At 45.9% G+C, this 23,080-nt stretch overlaps 2 protein-coding genes across 4 annotated transcripts in view; both read right to left on the bottom strand.

The window, feature by feature from the left end:
• The window catches only part of LOC1276246 (RING-box protein 2), a 35,087-nt gene extending 34,700 nt beyond the window's left edge, over positions 1–387 (bottom strand). The window contains exon 1 of the mRNA XM_315566.5: positions 140–387. Coding sequence (XP_315566.3) covers positions 140–287 — 148 coding nt within the window. The 5' untranslated portion in view covers positions 288–387. The remainder of the gene's footprint in view (positions 1–139) is intronic.
• Positions 388–2,541: 2,154 nt separating this feature from the next.
• LOC1276249 (protein grainyhead) overlaps positions 2,542–23,080 on the bottom strand; it is a 191,275-nt gene continuing 170,736 nt past the window's right edge. Inside the window, exons 13-18 of one of the 3 annotated variants that reach the window (XM_061649475.1) lie at positions 22,587–22,685; positions 8,425–8,604; positions 8,182–8,333; positions 7,787–7,985; positions 6,165–6,229; positions 2,542–5,475 (exon numbers count right to left, since the gene is read on the bottom strand). In XM_061649475.1, coding sequence (XP_061505459.1) covers positions 5,349–5,475; positions 6,165–6,229; positions 7,787–7,985; positions 8,182–8,333; positions 8,425–8,604; positions 22,587–22,685 — 822 coding nt within the window. In that variant the 3' untranslated portion in view covers positions 2,542–5,348. Of the gene's footprint in view, positions 5,476–6,164; positions 6,230–7,786; positions 7,989–8,181; positions 8,334–8,424; positions 8,605–22,586; positions 22,686–23,080 lie in introns of all 3 variants that reach the window. The other 2 variants (XM_061649474.1, XM_061649476.1) reach the window with 2 other exon arrangements.

A 23,080-nucleotide genomic window follows, 5' to 3' on the forward strand; every position in this document is an offset into this window, starting at 1 on the left:
CGATACGCTCAATTTGTATGATTTGCACTGGACTTCTTCGTAAGAAAGCACAACTATTGTGCAACAAGTCCATCAAAAAGCGCATTGGCAAACGAATTAAAACGTAAAACCATAGTAAAAAGGCACTAACTTCACTCACCCATGACCTGCACACGGCAGATAGCGCACGTATCGCACTCCACGTCCCAGCTCCACATCGCGACCGCATTCCACTTCTTCAGCGTAAACATTTTATCCGGCTTCACGTCGTCGAACTTATCGCACGAGTTTTCGTTTTCATCCGCCATTATTCCACCGTTCACGACCAACGCACAAATTGCGGACGATATTCTTTCCGCAGATGATGTTGTTTTGGTTTCCGCTTCTACCCCGATGTAAACAAAGAGCTGTCAACGCGCTTGTGCTTCGCTCGCACGAAACTGCTCGAATAATTGGCGAACAAAATTGGTGCTCGATTACTTTGTCGAGTAGTTTGAATGTACCGTTTATTAGTAGTAAACATCAAATCCATTAATTAAAATAAACTTTTTTTCTGAGAAAATCGCCAGATAGCATGTGTAGTTTGATTAACAGGTTGGCTGATAAGTCCACGGTCTGACACATAGATGGCGCCGCAAGTATTAAATGCATATTATTTTTATATAGTACCAACCTTCAAATGATTCGTGACAAAATTTGACGTTTGTATGTCAATTAGTTTGTGAGACAGAGCGTCTTTTGTCAAGCAACTTTTGAGATTGTCAAATGGAAAAAAGGAATTTCGTGTTTTTGAATTGAATTGAATTGAGAACGATGGCAAAAATTCATGAATTGGGCTTCGAATTGCTTCCCCACCCACCGTATTCTCCAGATCTGGCCCCCAGCGACTTTTTCTTGTTCTCAGACCTCAAAAGGATGCTCGCAGGGAAAAAATTTGGCTGCAATGAAGAGGAGGTCGCCGAAACTGAGGCCTATTTTGAGGCAAAACCGAAGGAGTACTACCAAAATGGTATCAAAAAATTGGAAGGTCGTTATAATCGTTGTATCGCTCTTGAAGGGAACTATGTTGAATGAAAAAAACGAATTTTGACAAAAAATGTGTTTTTCTTTGTTAGACCGGGGACTTATCAGCCAACCTGTTATGTTAAATAGATCGTTAATATTCAATTGGTAAGTAAATTTCTTTCAACATAAAAATACATCTCATCATATAGAATTTATAAAAAATAACAACACAAATTCAATGTTCTAAATTCAAATTATATATTTAAACGCTCATTTCCTCTTCGACGACAATAAAATATAACAGTACAGTTTAAAAATTATAACTTAAGCTAATTGTTCGTTTTTTTTGTTTTGTTTTTTTTTTAATGTTTTTAAGCCAACATAAACATCTTGTACAGGTAGGCTGTCTGTCTGTTTTGTATGTTAAATCTTTAACTCTTTAATTTTGAAATGTTTTTTCTTCTCTTTTTTACCTCATTTTCTTCTTTGCCAAAGGAGTACTTGTGTTATCGTTTTTCCCTTTTCGGTTCACTTACAATAACTAAACTCACTATCAATTAAGTACTTGTTCTTAGATATTAGAAGTATCTTAGATTATTATTATTAAAAAAAAGAAAACAGAAATCACATACGACCACAAAGACCAAACACAGGTGTTGTGTTGTCCCGCCATTCTAGCGCGTGTATGAGGAGCAAATTGAGAGAGGGGACAGGGACAAAACTAGGCCCTACGAATGGTCGTATATGGGGATGGGCGGCATATTTCTTAAATGGCAAATTCTCATCAAAATAGAGGAGGAATGGAATGGCAAATATGAAGGACGGTTTGTTTTCGTTTTTTTTGTGTGAATTGGTTACTCTTAACACTAAATTGAGGCGCACATGTGGGTGCCATCAATTGGGAATGAAATGTGTATGCGTTTGCTGCTTATACTGAGACGTCTCTAACGTGTTCACAAAAGTAAAACGGTTAAAAAAGGTAATACTAAGTAAAGAGTGTGTGGTTTGTGATGCGTGCAGAGGTAATACTAGCTTGCCACTACTAACACGAAGCAATTGAAATGTGTTTTTGCTGCTGATAACTGCTAATTATTTGCCAACTTGAAATCTTTCTTACGGTTCTACTATTATGCCTGTTTCTGCTTTTGTTTGTGCTTTGTGAAAAATGAATCCAGTAGAAAGCTTAGTAAATTGTTCAAGCTAGAGGCTTATCGTATAAGCAGTTTATCTAGTGTAAAGCAATTATACTAGCGTACTTCTTCTACATTAAGTTTGTAAACACGGACATTGGAGTAACGAAAAGAGAATAAAAATCCCTAAATCCTACAACTTTCTATCAATGATACTTTCTCCGCTTCTCTACCTACTCTATCGTCTTAGCAAAAACAAAATGAAAAAAAACTAATGTCATTGTAAAATTAATATTGCATTTTTACGGAAGCCTACACGTGTGTTGCATGCACCTTCCTGTTTATGAAATTACCTAAAAGTACAACGGTGAATACCCTAGACTCTTCCTAATTTCTTAACTTCCTCATAAGCTACTGTTACTGTTCCTTAATGCAGTGCTTGTTCACTTTTCTGATAGATGGCGCTTGAATATGCACCGCTACCGTTTCACTGCCTTCCTGTTCTTCTAAAGTATCAGTATCCTATCACGATCGATCATTCGATCCTCTGCCTGCTCCGTCCTCTCCATCGCACAACGCGTTTGGCCACTCTGGGAGAATACCACAGCGTGTTTTGATATAGTAAGCAAGGTTAAAGAAATACTAACACACGCGCTCATATACCTATTTATAACAAAAATAAAATGCAAATCCTTGCTCCTACGTTATGGCAACTCGATCAATTATGCAAGAATAAAAAGAAGAGACAAAAAAAAAACGTATGCTCACTCCGTTACATGCTTCGGAGGGCTTATTCGATGCTGCTGCTGTTTTATGCTGCTTTTTACAAACCACACATACACACATACACACACACACGCGCACGCGCAAACTCTCGCACATACTGTAATGTTTATATAAAAAAAAATCAACCGTTCCTAAAGAGCAATACATTATCCACCACGAAAAAGGATCAACGGTTTTTACGAATAGTACGAGAATAGAACAGTTTTTAAGATTCTTCCAACACTTTCTTCTTTTGTTTGTTTCGTGTTTCTTCGTTTTCTTTTTAAATATCACATGTTTCTTGTTCGCGTGTTTGCAATACACATTTCCTTTCAGGAGTTGCCACCGTTTGTGTTTTGTGTTTCGAGAAAAGTTACAAAAGAGAAGTGACATTAATACAACAAAACATGTAAACTTGGGCATCGTGTGAATGATATACCTTTCTCTCGCGTGTGTTCTCTTAAGCATTGCATTTACGGCACTTTTACATCTCGCAGCGAAGATCATGCGCCTCAGGTACTTAACAATTAGATAATAAGAAATTCATCGCATTCGTTCACCTCGTATCTCTCTGTCTGTCTCATCGTTTGATCTTTACACGTCAAATTACTAAAAAGTTGTTTGAAGAAATCTTATTCTTTTCCATTTTTGAAAATCCAATCCTTCCTTCCTTACGCTCTATTTGTATTCCGCAATATGGCAGTTCGATAACGTATAAAAAAATGCACGACTCACGCGCCGCGGCAAACACTCCATCGCTTTTTACCGAAAATGAGCGTTCAATTTCATCTCAAACTCGAACAGAACACGATCATTATGCTCAACAAAATACTGTCATGGATCTGTGTTGGAATGATGTTGTCTCGGTGTGAGCATAAGAAATCGTTCTACAATCTAAGCCAGAAGCAACAATGGGCTTCTTCGACCATCGTGTCGTACTCTCTAAAGGTCTAACTGTTAATATTGCATGCTTTCGTGCGGTATAACCGCCGTTTCCCCCCATTTTTTTTTGTTGGACGAAAAAAATAATAACCATTAAAACAATATCGTAACGGGGTGTGTTAAAAACGACTACAATTACTATTACACACACAAGTGTTGCTTTCCTTCATAACGGTTCGTTTGAAAATCATTTGTCGTTTCACCTAACAGCTTATGGCAAAAAATGGAGGGAAGGGAAAAGAGGTGGCGTGCTTATTAGAATTTCATTTGAGCAATACATCTATCATTAGATTGTTGCGCGCGCACACACACACACACTACCATCCTGCGCCACTCCGCCACTCGTTTCCTTTTGAGATCTTATTAATCGCATGGCCTGTACGGATGGGTGGGAGAGGGAGAGGAGCATTTCCAGCGTCCGATTTTAAAATGCAAACATTTATCCTGTAAACGCGCGCTTGTAAGTACTGTGTGTTACCAAAAGCGAAAGAAAAGGCGAAAGGATACAACAATGATTAATTAAACAAACAGCTTCAACAGTACACGGTTGGAAAAAAATCTCAAGAAAAAACACCGGACTACGCTTTGTCTTACTGCAGTAGTACACAAACTAAGTCTCAAAATAAATAAAAGTTGTTCAACGTTAATTCGCTTACTTAAACACTACCGCGCACGCAAATGCTGCTGAAGAAGGCTTTCCCTATCTTTTTTTTAAAACTAATTCCGCTTGTCTCAGCTGTTCGGTGCTCTGCCACACAGACAAAACGCTGCAAATGTTTGTCTTCTATGTACAAGGGGTGGTTTCTGTTCTATGGTGCATGCAAACGTACAGAGCATTTGTGCTGTGCCTAGTTTTTTGTGTGTTTTGCTTTGCTGCTAAGGCACAATTACTGTTTCTACCTCTTCGTTTTTCCCAAAGATTTCCATCCATTTTCAAAACCTCCTTAAGATAATCTCAAAACGATTAGCGAAAGTAAAAGAAAACACTTACTATATAATGGAATGTACTGCGGTTTCGGTACTGATAATTCATTTGTTTATATTCTTCTTACTGAAAGAACTAATAAAATTAATAATAATAATAGTAAAACACCAACTTGTTTTGTGAACTTTGCTCGCTTACACTAACAAAACCATAATCTTGCTATGGCTAAAACTTAACGGATTGTCCTTTCCTAACTCTTAATCGTCCTTCTATCGTACGTCCTCCCTTCCCTTTTCTCCCGGTGGTCCTAAGTGTTTATGCGCACGTTGTTTGGCACGTTGGCATTGTAGCAGCAGCAGCAGCAGCTTCCGACTGCTCGGTGGCACACGGCGGGCGGGTGTGGCGCCGACTACCTATACGGCGCCGATGGCAAGATTTATGCATTTTCATGACAGTGTTTCGTGTTCGTCCCGTGTGGTTGCAGGGAGGGGCACTAAGCACAGAATGGCGCACAATAGTATGGCACTGCGGACGACGGGGTAGGAGGAGGAGGAGGAGAAGAAGAAGAACCTAACACGAAGGAAAGGAGAAACGTCACGTGTCTAGTGCGTTGGCAGCTCCGTTAACGTGATGTCGTACAGGTCCTCCTCGTACCGTTGCACTTCCAGTATGAAGATGTCCTCGTTGCAGTAGTGTCTGATCATGTCGTCATCAATTCTCGCCGTAATTCTACAATGGAAAAATGAGATCGAGTGCATCGATTAGTGCGATTGTTTGAGACTTTTGGTCACATATGTGTCATGGTTCTACTGCTCGTGCACTAAAAATGAAGAAGGACAGAAAAGTAAACTGGAAGACTAATCACACTAATACATTACTTCTTTGTAATAGTAGCCTATAGAGAAGATTTCTCAACTGTTATGTCTTAATTGTGTAATTTGTGGGAAAAGAGTTCGTTAGCGGTAGAGGAAGCGTGAGTAAGAATAGTACAGAAAATGTTACTTATAGATTAGTAGCTAGTAGCGGAATTAGTTAACACATTCAGTATTAAAGATATTAGCATTTAAAGCTGGTAGCATCATTAGACAAATAAACATAAGCATTCAAAATATATAAAAATAAAAAAAAATATAACACTAATCTATCCCCTTGATATAATACAAAGTATCAAAAGAAGAAGAAAAAATAGGGAAACGTTCTATTCTACGTACTAAAACAAATCAAAAGTGTTGTGTACAAAACCAACAGAGACCGTCATGTAGAGCACAACAAAGGAAAAACAAATAATAATAAAAACAATTCTAATCCTTTAAAATCAAACAGTACAGTAAGAAGAGGAAAAGTACAGAGGTAGGCAAAACTAAACAAAAGAAATAGAAAACAAAGGTAGCAAAATGGGAAGAAAACTCAAAACTTACCCTTTCTTATTTTTGCGATAAATAGTGTTAATTCTCGACGAGGAAATTTTGAATTTATTTTCAATCTGCAATGCAAAAAAGGAGAAGAAGATAGAGACAGTGTGTAAAAAAAACGGGGAAGTGGAAACAACAGCCGTCAAACGGGTATATTGTAATCGCATACGAAGACGCTGTGGTGGTAACGTATTCGTTCATGGGCTTTCAACACTTCTCATTTCTTCTTTCGGGAGGGATAAAACCATAAACTGAACAACAATTTGTGCCAATAAACAATAACCTTTCCCTGACGCGTTCGTTTTCCTTATGCGTTGAAGAATGCTAACTATTCCCAGAGACTATTACTCCCATGGGCAGTTTTGGAAAATGATCTCCTATTTAGGGGACTTTTGTAATCGGTGAACGTGTATAATGAAACAATAATTGCATGCTTGAAACTGGATCATTTAGTTAACGTCTATAAACGTGGTGAAGAAGCACGATCCTTCTCGCAAAAAGGGTGGTGGTTTTGTGTTAGCACATTATAGCAAAGAGGCAGCACCAGCATCTATAACCCCCACTGACCACTGACATATGGCAGTGGCTTTAAACGCTCATTATGATTATGCTTATATTTTAACACCTTATTTCCGTTGGCATTGAGTTGCTGCAGGTGGGTTAGTGGTGGTGGGAAGGATTGTTTTATGGCGGCGGGTTTGTGGTTTGTGTCATACCTAGTCGGCGAACTCACTTGATCCGTCCGTGACATGATCGTGCGTCAGCTTACAAGTGCAAGGGAAAGGGCAGGACAAGCGTGGGGAGGTTTGGGGGGGAATAGGGTAAAAAATATAACAAAAAATCTTGCGCAATGTGCACTCAGCAGGCACACATTGCCGGTAGCGATTCCCATGGTTAGAGCGTAAACACTGTCAACTGCTGCTGCTTTCTAGCACGCAGCAGCTAAAGGGTTGGTTCATTCGTTAAAAAGGGTGCATATATAGATTAATCCCGTTATCACATGTAACAACACACACAAACACACATACAAGTATTGGTTATTGGCGCAGTATTGTGTAGGACGGGGAGGTGTGGGTAGGGTGAAGAGGGGGTTTGTGTATCTGGTTTATCCTTCCGATTGGTAAGAAAGAAATAGAGAGAGTGTGAAACAAAACAATCCGTTTGCCAACGAAATGACAGCTGTCAGTCACGTGACATGGCTGGTGTCGCTTGCTAACTACTAAGTGTCAAAGTGATTGGTCCTGGTGTTGGTGGGTGCCACTGTGCACGTCAGCATGACAGCCGTCATCTTATGGGGCAAATTTGGTGTGTGTGATTGTTTAAATTTGGAGAAACTGTTTTGGTGTTTTGGTTATAGAGGCGCAGGTGCGAGAAAACCCAAAAAATAGAAACACAACTAACAATACAATCAGCAGGCAGATCGGAGAGCTTTGCGACTTAATTATTGTAGTCGCTAGTGTACTGCTTCAACATTATCAATTTCAATTGTATCAAAAACAAAAAAACTGCCAGCAGTTTGTACTTTGTTGAGGCTGTTTCTCTTCTTTGTCATGTGTCATAATGCAACATTCTTTAGTTTTCTTCGCAGCGATCTGTAGCAATAGGTGGGTCTCAATCGCGACACTTACCGCATTCAGCAGCCCGACCGTACTCGGCGGCACGACGTGCAGGGGCGTATAGACATCCTCATTGTCCTGGCGGACGTACAGCATGACCCGCTCGCTCAGCGGCGGCGTCATCCGCTGGCGCTTGATCTGGGGCGTAAAGTCAACCATCGAGTTGGTCACCATCGAACCGTCCATGATGATGCTCGGATCCTTTTTGTCACTGCTGGAGAAGCAGAAGAAAATTGCAAAAACGAGAGAGAGAGAGAAAGGAAAAGGAAAGACCGATTAGTATCTCCTTTTTATACGATGAGCATTCGTCGTGGTAACAATCGACCACGGAAATGCCACTTCAAAAAAACTATGTTCGTAAACATGGAAGTTCTAGCCGACATTTCTTTTCTTCGCGCACTACTCACGTCGGTACGTCCGGTGGGAAGTGGTTGTGGAACTTCAGCGTTGGCGTTGCCGGTTTGTTCGCGTGCAGCAGGAACGGCGACTTGACGTTGTCCGACGTGCCGGACAGTGAGTCCGCATCGTGCCCGTAGAACTGCATATCCATCGATGTTAGCTGGAGCGAAACGCAATTGAAAAGAAAGGTTGTTAGATGAAAGTTTGCTTGCTTTGGCGTTTAAGACGCATCAGCACACTCTCTTGCTTACCTTATCGATGTCCTCGGAGGGCGAAAACAGGACTGGTGGTTTCATCAGATCGCTCATACCGTAAAACTCCGACCGATCGACCACGGGATGGTACAGCTCGTCCAGCTTTTTCCGCCCGGTGGCGGTCATCTTGCGCTTCGCCGCTCGCCGTTCCTCGTCGCGTGTCTTCCGTTCGGCACCCTGGTTGGTTGGTGGGGGAGAAACAATGTAAAGAAGAGTGTCATGTTAGTTGTTGCGCCATTTGAAACAAACATCCAGAGGGGAGGTTTAGTAGTAAAAATACCCGAGACGACTTGAAAACCCCTTTCGGAGAGATATCATTTTAAAAAAAAGCCCCATAAAACACAAATTAAATATCCCGCGCCCGGCAGTGACGATGATCTCATTCGCCTGCATGTACGTGATCTCATCTACCCCGGCAAAACTGTACAGTTTCTCAGCTCTCGCAGGCAAATTATAGCTCACGGAGTGCTCATTTCGGTTGCAATTGAACATTAAAGCTTCCCAGAGCACACAACCTAGAAGCAGTCGGGTGTGATGTTTTACATTTGCGAGCAAAATTTAGTAAACCGGTACTAATGCAATCCCCCCCTTTGCTGGCTGTGGGGGTGGTATGGGAGCGACAAGAAGGAAGATGCTTTCATGCCGACTAACTGTAATCTTTTCGGACCGGACCGAAGATGATGCTGCTGCTGGTGGTTGTAATGCGTTTAGAAGAAGAATTTCCATGCGATTCCAGAGAGCCTACCCGGACACTGGGCGGAAGGGGCAGTGAGTGTTGTCCGAGAGTCCGCCAGAGACGATTTCGCAAATGCGCAAAGCAATCATCGTGAGCGGTGGTGCAACAAGTGAAGGCTTAACCCTCGGCACCGATACGGGGGCTCGCTCTTCCAGCACCGCACCGTTCGCGCAATGTAGATATTTTTCATTTTTATAGCACAGATTATACGAGGCTTATCTTCATTAAAAATGGCTAAAATATTGTTGCATCTATCCAGCACGGATATGGGGTGTGTGAGTGTGTGTGCGGGTAGTAATAGGAGGGTGGTACAACGGAGCCGAGAGAAGCTTGTGTTGCGTCGTAGCGTAGCGTTGATGGGATTATTTGCGCGCAGGCCTGCCACATCCCTCACCGTTGTTGGCCTGGCTGCTTAGTTACCAAGGGCCAAAGGTATGTGTCATACACCTTTTCCTCCGCCTTGCGTTCGTCCATCGGCTAGCGCAAATGCAATGTAATTTCCACCGCTGTCAGCGACCGTAATGGGTTTTCAAATGATTTTATTAATTCACTTCATTCGTCTCTAAACCGAGAGAGAGAGGGATCACAGGGCAAGCGAGATGATGCGTTTTACACTGCGTGGAGTTTGAGGTTTGGCGTCTTCGGACAGCGTGAAGCGCCAAATCCCACCGACTGCACGACAAATGGCACCGTGCCGGTTCGTTTCTAATGGATTTTTTGTTTGCTTTTCGTACGAAAGGTGCGTCCTGCGCGCGGAGCGATGTGTTTTTCCGTTACGGGAATTTCTTTCCCAACGGTTCGGCAGATCGAATAACAGGAACATCCATTGCTTACAGTGCCACAAAAAGGGGTCACCGGCCGACAATGTTGTGTGACCGAGGTCTCTCTAGGATGTACCGGAAATGGAGTTGGTGCAAGAATCGCGGGTGGCAGCGTTTTCTCCCCCCCCCCCCCCCCCCCGCATTCATGGACCGATTAATCATTGACCGATCATGCGATCATGCGAACGATCCTTGGCACAAACCGTTCTCCATAGACGACAGACACGCACGAGTGTGCCACACACTGTGCTGCGGTTTGTGTGTGTATGTGCGTGTGTGCGTTTGTGGTGATTGCGCTACATTGTCTTTAACGGCAAGCGTGTGGCTGGGGAGAAGCAGGGACATGTAACTTCGATCCGGTTGTTATCTTAACTGCACAGAGAAGGAGCGCGTCTGATGCACTTTCGCCCTCGGAAGGTGTAATTTTAGCTCCACAAACACACACACACACACAGCCTCCGCAGGTCTTACTACCACCTAGTCGGGAGAGCGCACGCAATAAGAATAGCGCCCATCGGACACATCGGACGGAAGCGTATCGCTTGATCACCATCACACCACTCGGTCGCTCGGTTCGTTCCTCTCCGTACATCAAGCCGTGCATAATTTATGATTATATTAATTTCTACTCTTGCCGGCGTGTGTGCGTGCCCGAACAAATTGATCCTTCTTCCATCTTGCCTTGCCCTCCCCGCGGAATGGCTACCGCTGGGGCACGGAGCACTGCGCTCTGGAATGGGCTCGAAGGTATTCGGCCCCCTCGAGGGAAGACCACCTGTTGCAAAAAGAATGGACAGGATAAGGACCGCATGAGAGCACACACACACACACACATGAGATTAGTGTACTAAATATCCATTCCCTGTGTGTGCCCCCGGAGTCATCTCGATCTGCCCTTCTTCTCTTTTTAAGCCCGTTATCCCGACAGGAGCATCAACGTAGCGAACGGGTGTGTGTGTGCATGGGCATCCAACACCAGAGAGGTATTAATTACGCGAGTCCGAGTAAGTGTCCGAGGGATACCTGTGTGTGTGTGTGTGCAACAGACACAACGCAGCTTGCCGTGTGTATTTTGACAGTTCCGTTAGTAAAGCGACAGGCTTCAGCGCTAGCCACCACCAGAGGGCGCGTATCTTCCGGCGCGGCAAACCGCCCAAGGGAGGGATCAACGCAGAGGCCGATATTTAAACAAATTTGTCCCGCGTCGGTGTTGGTGAAAATTGCTAGTGCCTCAATCTCTTTCCCTCCTCCTCCTCTTCCTCCTCTTGGGCCACTTCGGGCAATTGTGCAGCGGAAACGATTTGCAATGATTGATGCTTGCTCGCTGCGAATGATTGACACAATAAAATGCGCACACATCTCCCTTTTTTCCGCTTTCCCTACGACTGTTCGGTGTGCCCGCGGGAAAGAATTTCCGGCTTAGTAATACTATGACGAAGGACGTTTGTAAGGTTGGGAGGAGGTGCATGAGGAACAGAGGCCCGTTAGTCACATCAGCCACGGTTGATGCGTCCGACTGTTCCCCTTTTTTGTTGTTTTTACGCGTACGAAACGTGGCAAAGCCTTACCGCCGAACGCGCGCGCACTGAGAGAGGATCATCTCATCATCATCCTTGTGCCGAAGGCACCCACCGCCACCACCCCCTGCTCCATGGAAGCCGAACGGGAAAAGAACTGTGAAATGTGTTTTTATGATTATGATGATCATTACATTATGAAACATCTTTGTAGCGCTGGTTCGCGCGAGCACGCCTGCTCGCGCACAAGGTCTTGGTTGGTAAACGTGCGCGCGTACGGTGTGCACTGTGCAGCCTTATTTTAAAGCCATTTTCCGATGCCGCCGTGCCAGTACTAGCAGCAGCAGCAGCAGGAGCAGCAGGGCCCTTAATGAAAACGGGGTTAAAAATGGACTTATAAAATTTTACTAGCCCGCGTGAATATGCTCTGCACGTGTTGGTGGGACGACGACCGGAACGGAGGGGGGGTTTGGTGTTATTGCACACGCGTTTTGCTGCCTGCCATCACGCGCCTGCTCGAACCGCAAATAAACGTAGTGCAAATAGAGACCATCGGGATGATCGTGCGCGGGCAGTAGCGCATCTACTGCCACACGCACCCATCGCAGAGTCGTAAAATGAACGAAACGGTCCCCGCCATCATCGCGCACCAAAGGGAGGAAGGGATAAGAAGAAGAAGAAGAATCTTCCATCTTTCCCCCTCGTGCCATTGACTCCGTACCGCAGAGAGTAAATGGAGTTAAATTGCAAATTACAGCATAAAATATGGGATTGCCCACAGTACCCCCCCAGTGGTTGTAGAGGTGCTCCTGTACTTGTGTCCAGTGAATTTGCTGCTGCATTGGGTATACAAACAAAAAAACTGGAAGGAAACGATTTTATGCACTTGAACCGTTTGCTGGCGGGAGAGAAAAGGCTGCCATAAATGCATCGAAGTTAGTAGTGCAAGATTTTTACGACCGATTCTCGTGCGTTTCCATTAAGCGCGGCCGACTCCAGCAGGAGGAAGCGGCTAATCACATGAATGGGAAGCGTTATTTTCTTTCATTCGTTTGGGGAAGATGGTTTATTCTGCTTCTTCTTCTTCTTTTTCTTCTTGTACGAATGATCAAAGTTCCTGTCACGAGCAAACGCATGGGCAGCTTTTTCCCGCTTCATAATGGTCCGAAAAGTCCATCACTCATCTGCTCAAGGGTTGTGGATATGAAGTGATGATTATGATGTACCACAGATTCTTTTGTCGTTATTAATTTTTTGCATCACGTTTCAAGGAGCGAATTATTTTGCAGAAGCGCTGTAAAATTATTGCCATAAAGCAGACCACACTTGATGTTGCCGGACTTCAAAAGAATTAAAAGTGTTTTAAAGCTTAAGCAAACGCTGTAGAGCTCTTATTATCCTTTATGTTAGAGCTTAATTCCTCTCACATTGATCAGAATCTATTCTGAAGTTTACTAAAGTTATTTGAAGTAAAGCCCCCGTAAAAAAGCTAAAGAATCGTTTAACCAGATAATATAAAAAAAAACCTTCCGGTGACCTTCCCGTTACTCTCCACACTCGCTCAGAATGCCCCGTAGGGACGTCAGCTAGGAGCAGAGGCGAAACATTAAAACATCATCCCTGGCACTCTCATCTCCCCCCCCCACAGTGCAACGGAGTGCAGTAGACGCAGCGATAAATTTACACCCCATTTAATGTTGTCCCCTGCAGCAGGATGATGCCCTCCTGTCCGAGGCGTGACGCGCGCTGATGCGCGGTTAGGAATGGGCCATGAAGAGAGAACTATATCGCGAGCGTCCGAACGCCTGTCGCACGGTGTTTGTCGCCTGCGGGGGTACAGAGCTCGGCCAAACGGCACACGCAAGGTGCCATTTCGCTACTTTACGTGCATGTCGTTGTGGTGGGGTGTGTAGTGGTTTATGCAACGAGAAGCCAGCGGGAAAGGCTCTTTACATAATGTGATTAGTGAATTTTTCACCTTCGCCCGATCAAGCAGCGATCTTCCAGCTGGATTTGGTTCTAAATGAGCGCTGTCGCACGCTCTTCTTGGCTCATCGATTATTCCCTCCATTTCGCTTCTCCCCACATAGAGCCACAGGTCATTACATTATCTAAGTGGCGAGAAGAGCCTACCGTTTCGCAACGCGCATAAACACTTCCATAAATACGGCGCACAGTCCACTGTGGTATTGCGCCCCCAGGGGGCTCTAGCCGCCGAGCCACGGTAGCCAACCACAGTCAGCCACATACAATGAAGTGCGCCCGCGACACCCAACGCCAGGCGATGCAATTGCGCACGGTTAGGGCCAGTGCGGTATTAGGAGGGCCACCACAACAAACGCTGGGGCAATGCAACATGAAAGAATAATGGGATTTTAATAAACATTTACCGAGAAGGACGGATGAACGGTTGGGCTACATTTACGCCCCTACGCCCTGCGGCGTCACTTCGGCGTCAAGCGATGTCCGGAGGGCGGGAGAGACGGTGGAATGCAGATATGTGCAAACACACACACACACACCTTCATGCACGCAATTATTCCAGTAACATAAGCATTATGTTGTCTTACATTCATCATAATCAAAAGGACGCTGCGCTTGCGCTGGCCGCACGATGGATGGATGCATTTGTGCTTATTGCTCGGGAGTTTCCGAATTCCATTTTCATAGCAAAAGTGCAACAAATTTAATATGTTCGGTTGCAAGTTAAAAGCGTTGACGATAAAACTGTAGAATGAAAAACAAAAGCTCAAAGCTCTCCCCAAAAAAAACCTGAACCAACGGCACGCACTTTCGCTCGTAATAGCCGCGGCCGTAGAAAGCATCGGCAGAATCGTGAGAAACACATTAAGCCGGCAAATAATCCTTTGAAATGAGTGCATTTTTACGAGCGCAAACTATGCAGCCCGGTACACAATGCACGATGATGCATGTAAACGCACACAAACAGTCGGGCTTAAAATAAAAATTGAAAAGAATACGCTTTAAAAAAGAACAACTTCTTTCTTTTGCTCTCTTGCACCGGTGGCTTAGTTTGTGCAGAAACATAACATTGAAGAAGAATAATAAAAAAAAAAACATTTGGAAAAAGCAATGTGTGTAAAGAGCAATGGTAAAAGCTGAAAGAGCAAAACAGCAAAAAATAACAGCAACCAAAAAACCATTCCGGTTACGGTTTTTAACGTAGAGGTTTTTATGCTTTTTACACCTTACAGCCCGCCACACACTTGTTTGTGCACACTTCATCCCGTTTTCCTGCACGGGAACTGCACGGAAGATTATGGACGGTGGTAAATTGTTCCCGTAGTTTTGAAAACTTCCTTTCTTCATTTCATTTTTCCTCCTTCGACGGCGACGAGTGCACCGGACTCTGCACCGGGTGTGGAAACAGCGCTGCTTCTTTTCACACACACGCAAGAAGTTTGTCATATTTTGACACTTTGCATCCGACACGCGTAATTGGCAATTTTCGGCTCTCCACTAATGGATGTGATGTTCAGAGCGTTTGGTTTGTGAATGGTATTTCAACAAAACGCGTTCGTAATGACTGGCAGTGCAGTGTGGAAAGTGCCCCAACTAACGGCCCATTCCATCCACTTGTCATTCGTCTCGCATTCGTCGCGGGGTTCGTCGCTTACTGTTGAAGTCTTTCGTAGTCGCCTGTCCGTTGGCTGCCTTGCTGGCCGAAGCGACGCATTAATTTCAACCCGAATCGATGGCCGCTGCTTCTTATCATGCAAATGCACACATAAATATTGCACAAAACCCCCCCTAATTCACTGGAAAAAATGCTTCCCTCCTGCAGTGACTTGAGAAGCCCCCTTAGAGTGTTCACTTCAAAAGGAAAGGAAACATAGATCTAATCGCGAACACCATATATATATATATTTATTTCGTCGTTATACTCGATGTGTGATCGACCCCAAGAGACTGCCGCCTCTAGTAGAGCCTCTCATGATAATCCTATCTCCTCTGGGTCGAAACCGTATTTGAAAGAAGTATAAAATGGCCAACACGCATCGCACGTTTAGTGTTGAGAAGAGGCGCTCGATCTGGTTGCAAAGGTGAAGTAGAGATGAATGGCGGCATTGTTGATGAATCGAGCGCGCCCATCTGAACTGGACCGACTAGGGAACGCTACTGCACGCACCAAGACCGCACCAAGACTTACCATCCTAGAACGTGGAGCCATCCCTGATTTTGCTATAGACATTTTTGCATAAATATTCAATCGCGCTCTCGAAAGCTCGCCGAAGGATGGGTTATCTCGGCTAGATTCCTCTTTCGCGTTATCAGCGTGCCATAAATCACAAAAATGATGCCAATAATTTACATACGAGCGGGGAAGTGCTTTAGTTTGGCAGGCTGGTCGCGTTTGGAAAGCACTGCCAAATCAGAAACTAAGCACAAAAGCTGGCCTCTGAAGACCCTCCGCATCACCAACCGGTGGTTGGAGGTTGATATCGGGGAAAAATTAAAATGTTGCAACCATCAGCAATCGGCCGACACATCCATCACTAATCTTGCAGGGATAATGTGTTGATTTTAGCGTTTTTGCCAGCAAAGCCCTAACGATGCTCCAAACGATACGCATGCACTCCATTCGCAAGAGAAAAGGAAAAAATAACTGATCGCAAACCAGGATTAGCGCAGCGATCGTCGATGCCTGTGGAGGGTCAGAAATTTATTAGCCTCACACAAAGATCGATCAAGCTCGGCGCAAGAAGCGCACACACGAAGCGACCATTCTCCACCAACACACCAAGGTGAATGAGAGTATGCGGAGGATCAGATAGTATATGGCGTCTCCTTTTCGCCCATTCCCTGCAGGGCTTTGTGCAGCAACAAGTGAACCACCACACCGTCGTATCATATCGCGGACGCTGGGGGTATTTAACAGATTTATTAGAAGAAACAAGGAATCTCCTGGCCGTACCGTACAGGTGAGCAGTACGAAACGCACACTCTCCCGACGGGCCCCGAGTTGTGGTCCGGGGCTTGACTCTTTGGCCCCGTTCATAAATCTTGTGCCGATAGGAAGGAAGAAAAAAACAACGCGTCTTGCGCTTCGGGCGGTCAGTTTTATATATTTTATGGGCTGCCGAAACTGAGCGCGCAGATGGATATCTTAATTTAATGCTCCCATAAAGCTTGCCGTGGAGAACGCATGATCAAAGAAAAAGAAAAAAAACACACACAATCAAACGAGAATTAGAGAAAGAAAGCAGAGATGTGAAAAATAAGGATAAAGCTCCCAAAAGGTTCTTACAACAAAATATGTAAAGAAAAAACTGTGACAAAACATACTGAATTTACTGCAATAAAAGTTTTGCTGAAAGCATCCGGCCAAGCATATCCATTTGTAAAGGAATAAAAACACACACACACTTGTAATGATTCTTAACCGTCCGCGCTGTTTCCTTGTTTTGCAATATTTCTGCCGTTTTTGGATGCCGAGGTGAGCGTACAGCAAAAAAAAAGGTCGAATTCCTTGCCTGTCCACAATCGAACGGACGAAAGAATAACAAGCGAACGAATATTTAAAAACATTAAGTATAGAAAAAACAAGAAACGGAAGTTCAATCCATACGGCTCATTAGCGACAAACCTGCGACATGGTACAAGAACGATACCAGCGAACAGCAACAATCCAAGAAGTATGACGATCGACCGAGAAGCAAAAAGAAGAAGAAGCAGCAAGCTGGACACACCGGGGTTGTCGGACACTCGGAAATGTCAGAACATTGCTAATATCTGGCGATGTGCGAATGTAATGAGGCAAAAAAGAGGGACAACCGTTCGCGCAAGAAAATCCAACCCATGAGACCTGTTCGCTGCTCTACGATCCTTCATTTGGCGACACATCTGGGCGGTGGTCGGGGGATGTCGACCCTTTTTGCTCCGCTCTCGTTGTGTTTGCTACACATTGGAACGCGAGCGTGTGCGTGTGTGTTTGTTGCGAGAGTGCGCACAACGTACACAAAACGGCACACACCATCTATCAATGTAGTCTGCTTCCTTTTCAGAAATCATGACTTGCGGCCATTATCGCTTCAATAAAATTTATTGAAAAATTGTTACCACCGTCGCGAAATCTAGGGGAGCGTGGGGCCAGGTCAGGGGGGGGAGAGAAGAAGGGGGGGGGGGGGGGATAACACTCGGTCACGCCATCAGGCCGGGGCGGATGCTGGCGTAGCGACCGGGCCGATTGCGGCTGCTTGTTTATTTTTACGATATCGGCGCTGACAAGCGGTCTCAGGACTCTATACGCGCGTGTGTGTCTGTGTGTGTGTGTATGTGCCTGGGAGCGATATTTACAAGTGTGTCGCGCGATTGTGGCCCAACTGCCATCTCGAGCCTCCGCTCCTCCGCCTTCCCCTCCTGTACCATATAAAGTTTTATGCATTTTAATTCCCGCTTCGCCAACTCACAGCGAAGAAGTTCAATTTACAGAATGCGTACGTCGTGGTACATGTCGAAATATTGTGAATGGAACCACTAGGGAGCCTTTCCCACCTCCCTCCTTTTCCCGGTGATGTCCCGAGCGCCATCTGTTGGGATGTGTCTCGCCCCCTCGATGCGCCATCTCGAGGCGGGCAGTTATCGCATGTACTACATGTGTACTTAGCTTAAGCGATTGGGGTTGAAAAGTGACCATAAAGCGGGTTCTTGCGTCTCGCCGGAGTGCTCTCCGGGGTCTGCGTCCGGGGCAACGTATTCCAGACGGAGGAAAAAAGAGAGAGAGAGAGAGAATAACAAACCGATTGGAAAGATCATTCATTAAGGAGTTGTCCGAATGGTGATAAAAAATAAAACCCACAAACGGCAAACAGCATCCACCAGCGGAGCGCGCAATCTTTCCCATGGGGATAGCAGAGACAAGGTTTTCAATTCGTCATTAGCGCCATGTCGCTACCGCTAGAATGCGCAGCATCTGCTGCTGCTGGTGCTGTCGCCGTTGCATCTTGCAATAATGTGCACGGTTGGCATGGCAAACGTTGACTACCGCTGCTACACACCGGCAGCCCAGTAGTGTCTCCTCCCGGCAGTGCAGCGATAAAAATGAATAATTAATATATAAATGGCTCAATTAAATGATTTTATAATGGGACGAGCAGGAGCGGGCAAGAATGTGGCGCTGGCGGTAGTTTTCATTCCTTCCACGAACCTTCTTTTTTTGCGTTATTTGCGCCTTTGGAAATTCAGCCATCGCAAGGCTCACGGGGGAGCGTTGGAGGGGAACAGTGTCACTGGACGCTGCTGGTACTGAAAAATGTGCTGTGCCCTCTGTCCCTCACAGGCCGGTGCAATTAAAACTAATCAGTATCGTGAATATGCACTCGTGTCCACTGCCTCTCTGTCGCCTGGTCTGCCTGTCTCACTCTAGCAGATCTCCGAAGGATGCCTTCGGGGCATCGAGATATTCAGTGACAATGTACACCTTCCGTTGCATAGACAGACCTCGGATGCGGGATTTAAGCCACCCAAACCCTTCGTAGGACCAACCACCATCACCTCCTGGCCCGTTCCTCCCAGTATCGGAAGGTGTCAATCCTCTACAGCTAAACCCTGAGCTGAATCCGCCCGTGCTTTGCTTTCATTTTATCATTTAGACGGCAGAGGGACGCCGTGTGCGATTTTGCATAAACATTTCTTATTAATTTATTCAAATTAGTTCGCACCGTGGTGGTGGTGAGAGGAATGCAGAGCAGGAGGCTTACTAGCTTGGGAGCAAAAAGTCATTATGCATACTCCCCAGCTTCGCTCACATGTGTGCATATCACGCCATCGCGCGTTCGTGTGACAACAGGCGCACCGGGAAAGCCTGGCCTGGTGTCCAGTATGGGTGATTTGTTCGCTCCATTAGAGATTTACCTTTCTGGTCGAGCCTAGGATCAAAACGTTGTCAAGGAAGCGATACTACTAGATGCGAGGACCACTCTCCTTAGCAAGTGTCAGCAGCGGATCAGCAGCGCCCGTGGCCAAAACGGTGCTGCCGACTTTTGACCACCCTATTTTTTGACACCTGTCAAACGTCTTAATCGAAGGTCTTACGACATCGTTGGGTCTTACCGCTACCTGGCGCACGGGTCACACACAAAGCGTGCAAACAACACACGCACCGTCATCCGCCAGCTGGTCGGATGACAGCCACAACGCATCCACCGCACAATATTACGCGCGCGGAATGCCCTCGGGGGTGAATTTCCGAGCGAGCCACCGTGGACCCAACGGTATTGTGTTACTGTTTTCGTCCGCCCCAAAAGCGGTGAACACATTCTGGCCCCTTTGCGAAGGTTTCGGTTTCGTAAGCGGTTCGAAGAAAGTGGCGCTGACAAATGACGCCGGTACACACCATTAGGGCGCCGTAATGAGATCGCCGATAAGTCGGTGCGGGCTTCCACAAACAAGCGTCCGAAATATGCGCGTTTCTCTCCTGGTCTATTAGTGTGCGTGTGTGTGTGTGTCATTTTGACGTTCCCGATAGCGATCGCGGACGATGGAAACCATACAAAGTATGATATTTATTGTACGATCGAATGACAGTCGCTCGTTCCAAGATATCCATTCAAATCTAAATGGCAGGCAAACAAAACGCAAGTCGTCCCATCGCTTGCTAGCGCCCCCTACCGGCAAATCTACACAATCAATCCGATCTACTATTCACAGAGGCGGCAGACGATCTGCTTCTTGCGCACAGTGCGATTAATTTGATTTGTTTTCATCGATGGCCGTTTTTGTGGTTGCACTTGTGTGCACTTGCGTTATTCATTCTCATGCGCTGCTCACACGGTTAACCTTCGGCATCGTTGGGGAAAAGATTGTGATCAAACTAGCAGATATAATGTACCGAGAGGGGGACCCCTATCTTGACCATCATATGCTGCGGATGTATACCATCGGGTGAACGGTTTGCAACGGCACGACAAGGAAGCTTAGCCATCTGGAATGGGCACATCTAAATTGATGATCCACTTGGGAAGGGTATGCAAACTGCACCCACCGGCAGCAGCAGCAGCAGCAGCAGCAGCAGCAGCTAGAAAGCTCGGCCGGCCGAAGGTTAGTGTGACGCGACCGAGAGTGTGTATTTATGCAAATCGTCTTGTCGGTTTTCTCGGCACCAGTCCTTTGGACATACGGATTTCCTACGAGAACATGACCATTTATATTAAGCTGCAGTTGGTGGAGCTGCAGGGAGGGCAAACTGTCTCAAGTGCTGCGCGCGAGTGACGGTAATAATTATTTTTTATCGATCCTTCGTTACGGAGCGGATCGAATGTCCGTAAAGCGGGTGAGTTTAATATTTGCTCCGGCTGCATTATGACTTCATCCGCTAGATGACACTTTGAGCGCGAGCGAGAGAGCGAGCGTTTGGTGTGAAACACTTATCCAAAGGTTTTTTTTTTGTGGGTAAGCTAGCAACGCACACTTTGTGAGTGTTTTACACTCCAAAAGTGTCACAAACATGGCGAACTAGGGGGGCGGACGGTCTTTGCGCTCGCTGCAATTGCGATCGTTTCTTAATTAGAGCACTACATGACGCAGCACTAGGTTCATCGATCGGGAGGAGGGGCCCCGTTTAATGGTTCGCGATTTGTTGCAGCTTAAGTGACAGCTTGCATTACACATCCGTACCCACTATGGAGATGTCCTTCCAAGTGTGTGTGTGTTAGTTAGAGGACATAGTTTATTGAACCGACGCCACGGTGCCGCAATCTCGAGCACCGTTTGCGGTATCCACTTACCGCGCCAACCGCGAGCAAAAGGAATCGAAGGAATCGATCGATTTAACCTCGAGCGCACGAATGCGGCCGATTTTTGCACTACCGCCGCGGCCATTTTGTGTGTGCCGTGTGTGCGACCGTGCGTGAGTACGTGCGTGGTTTCTGTTTTGTGCCACCGCTTGTGGCCGCAACTTAATCGCTTGCGTGGCCCGACCTCACACGCACGCACCCACCGGATGACAACAATCGAACGTTTCGCAATGCGGGACGACAAAGGCGGCACCCGGTCCCGGGCGACGTCTCTTCCGAAAACACCCGCGCGCCCCGTGGTGCCCCGCAACGCACAGTAGCCATAGTCTGCCGGACCCCGGGTCGGGCCAATTTCGGTCCAATGTCCCTTTAATGAGCTGTCGTTTCATCAATTATAGAACAAATTGCGTATAATTGCGTAGCGACGATCGGCGAGCGTCGTCGTGATGGTGGTTCGATCGAGCGAAGGCACGCACGCACACAACGTGCCACCGCTGTTTACGAACACACAAAGAGAACACACCTCGCGATTTGCAGTGTCAGGTAGAGGCAGTGGTGGTGGTGGTGGTGGTAGTGTGCAATTTTGATCGAGCCGATCGATGCCCATCGCTCCACGGTGACACGGTGCACGGGTTGGGGGCTAGAGGCGCTAGTGGCCAGGCGCTTAATCGATTAAGTTAGGCCGATCCCGAAAGGGCATCATCGCTGTGAGGGGCGAAAGCTCATACAACAATGTGTCCTTCTCCCCGCTCGACCAAAACAGTTCACACGTGTCCTGCGGCACTGGGAGCCGCGTCACGTCCTGCAGTTTCCTCGCTGTAGAAGGCATTAATAAATTGAATCAGGAGCGGTCCCGCACGCGGGCAGCGCGTCCGGCACGATCATCATCGATCGATGATGAAGTATCAACATAAAATTATCATTCATTTGCATTTGCGAGAGTCTTTTGTCGCCTGGAGGCTTTTAGAAAGGGGTCTGGCACGGTGGTGGCCGGGTACACCGGCATCGACGGTGGAGCGGCGTGTAAACTATATCTCGAGAAGTATGTCATATTAAAATACATATTAGATTTTATATCGACTGACCGGTTGCATATAAATCAAACGGACGGACAGCCACAGTTTAGTGTCTTGGGATTATATGGTCATCTTTGCACAATATCAAGTCGTCTCGAAGCGTATGCAAATTGCAGCCTACACGGAAGAGGCAAGACAAATTCTACATGTGCTGACAAATGTCAAAGTAATTGGCTATTGGGATCTACTCTGGAGGTACTCCGTGTGTAGGTGTGGCACACAATGTCTCTTCTAATGTTTCATCTAGGACTTACCTTATCACAAAAGACTTTGATTTGACAGTAACCCCGATGGAAAACACTAGTATCACGCGGATCTTCGAACGTATCGATTTGGAGGTGCAGCGGTAAACCCTGGAAGGAAAAAATTGGAAGAAAGCAAAATAAGTTGATGATGCGTTAAACGTTCCAAACACTTTACATGACTTAAAGCTATTAATTTTAAAATCAACTCCAATATCGATGCTAATGAAGGGTCTCCTTTCTTTTTAGGTACTTTAAGGTATCCCGCCAGAAGATCCTAGATAAGGATGGTTTGTTCCGTGTTTTTTTTTGTTCTGAAACAAATCTCACGTTAACGAATGAACGGGAAGTCGGAATGGTTAATACGAACATGACCCCACGGCTGACCATAGCACTGCACCAAAGGATCAAGACCAGAGAATCCTTTTTTCCCATTTCCATGCGCCACTTTCCCTTTGATTCGCTCCCTGCGCGTCCAACTCCGCGTAAACGGAGGGGGTTTTTTT

The sequence above is a fragment of the Anopheles gambiae genome, chromosome 2 (assembly GCF_943734735.2).
Source record: "Anopheles gambiae chromosome 2, idAnoGambNW_F1_1, whole genome shotgun sequence".
Classification (NCBI taxonomy): Eukaryota; Metazoa; Arthropoda; class Insecta; order Diptera; family Culicidae; genus Anopheles; species Anopheles gambiae.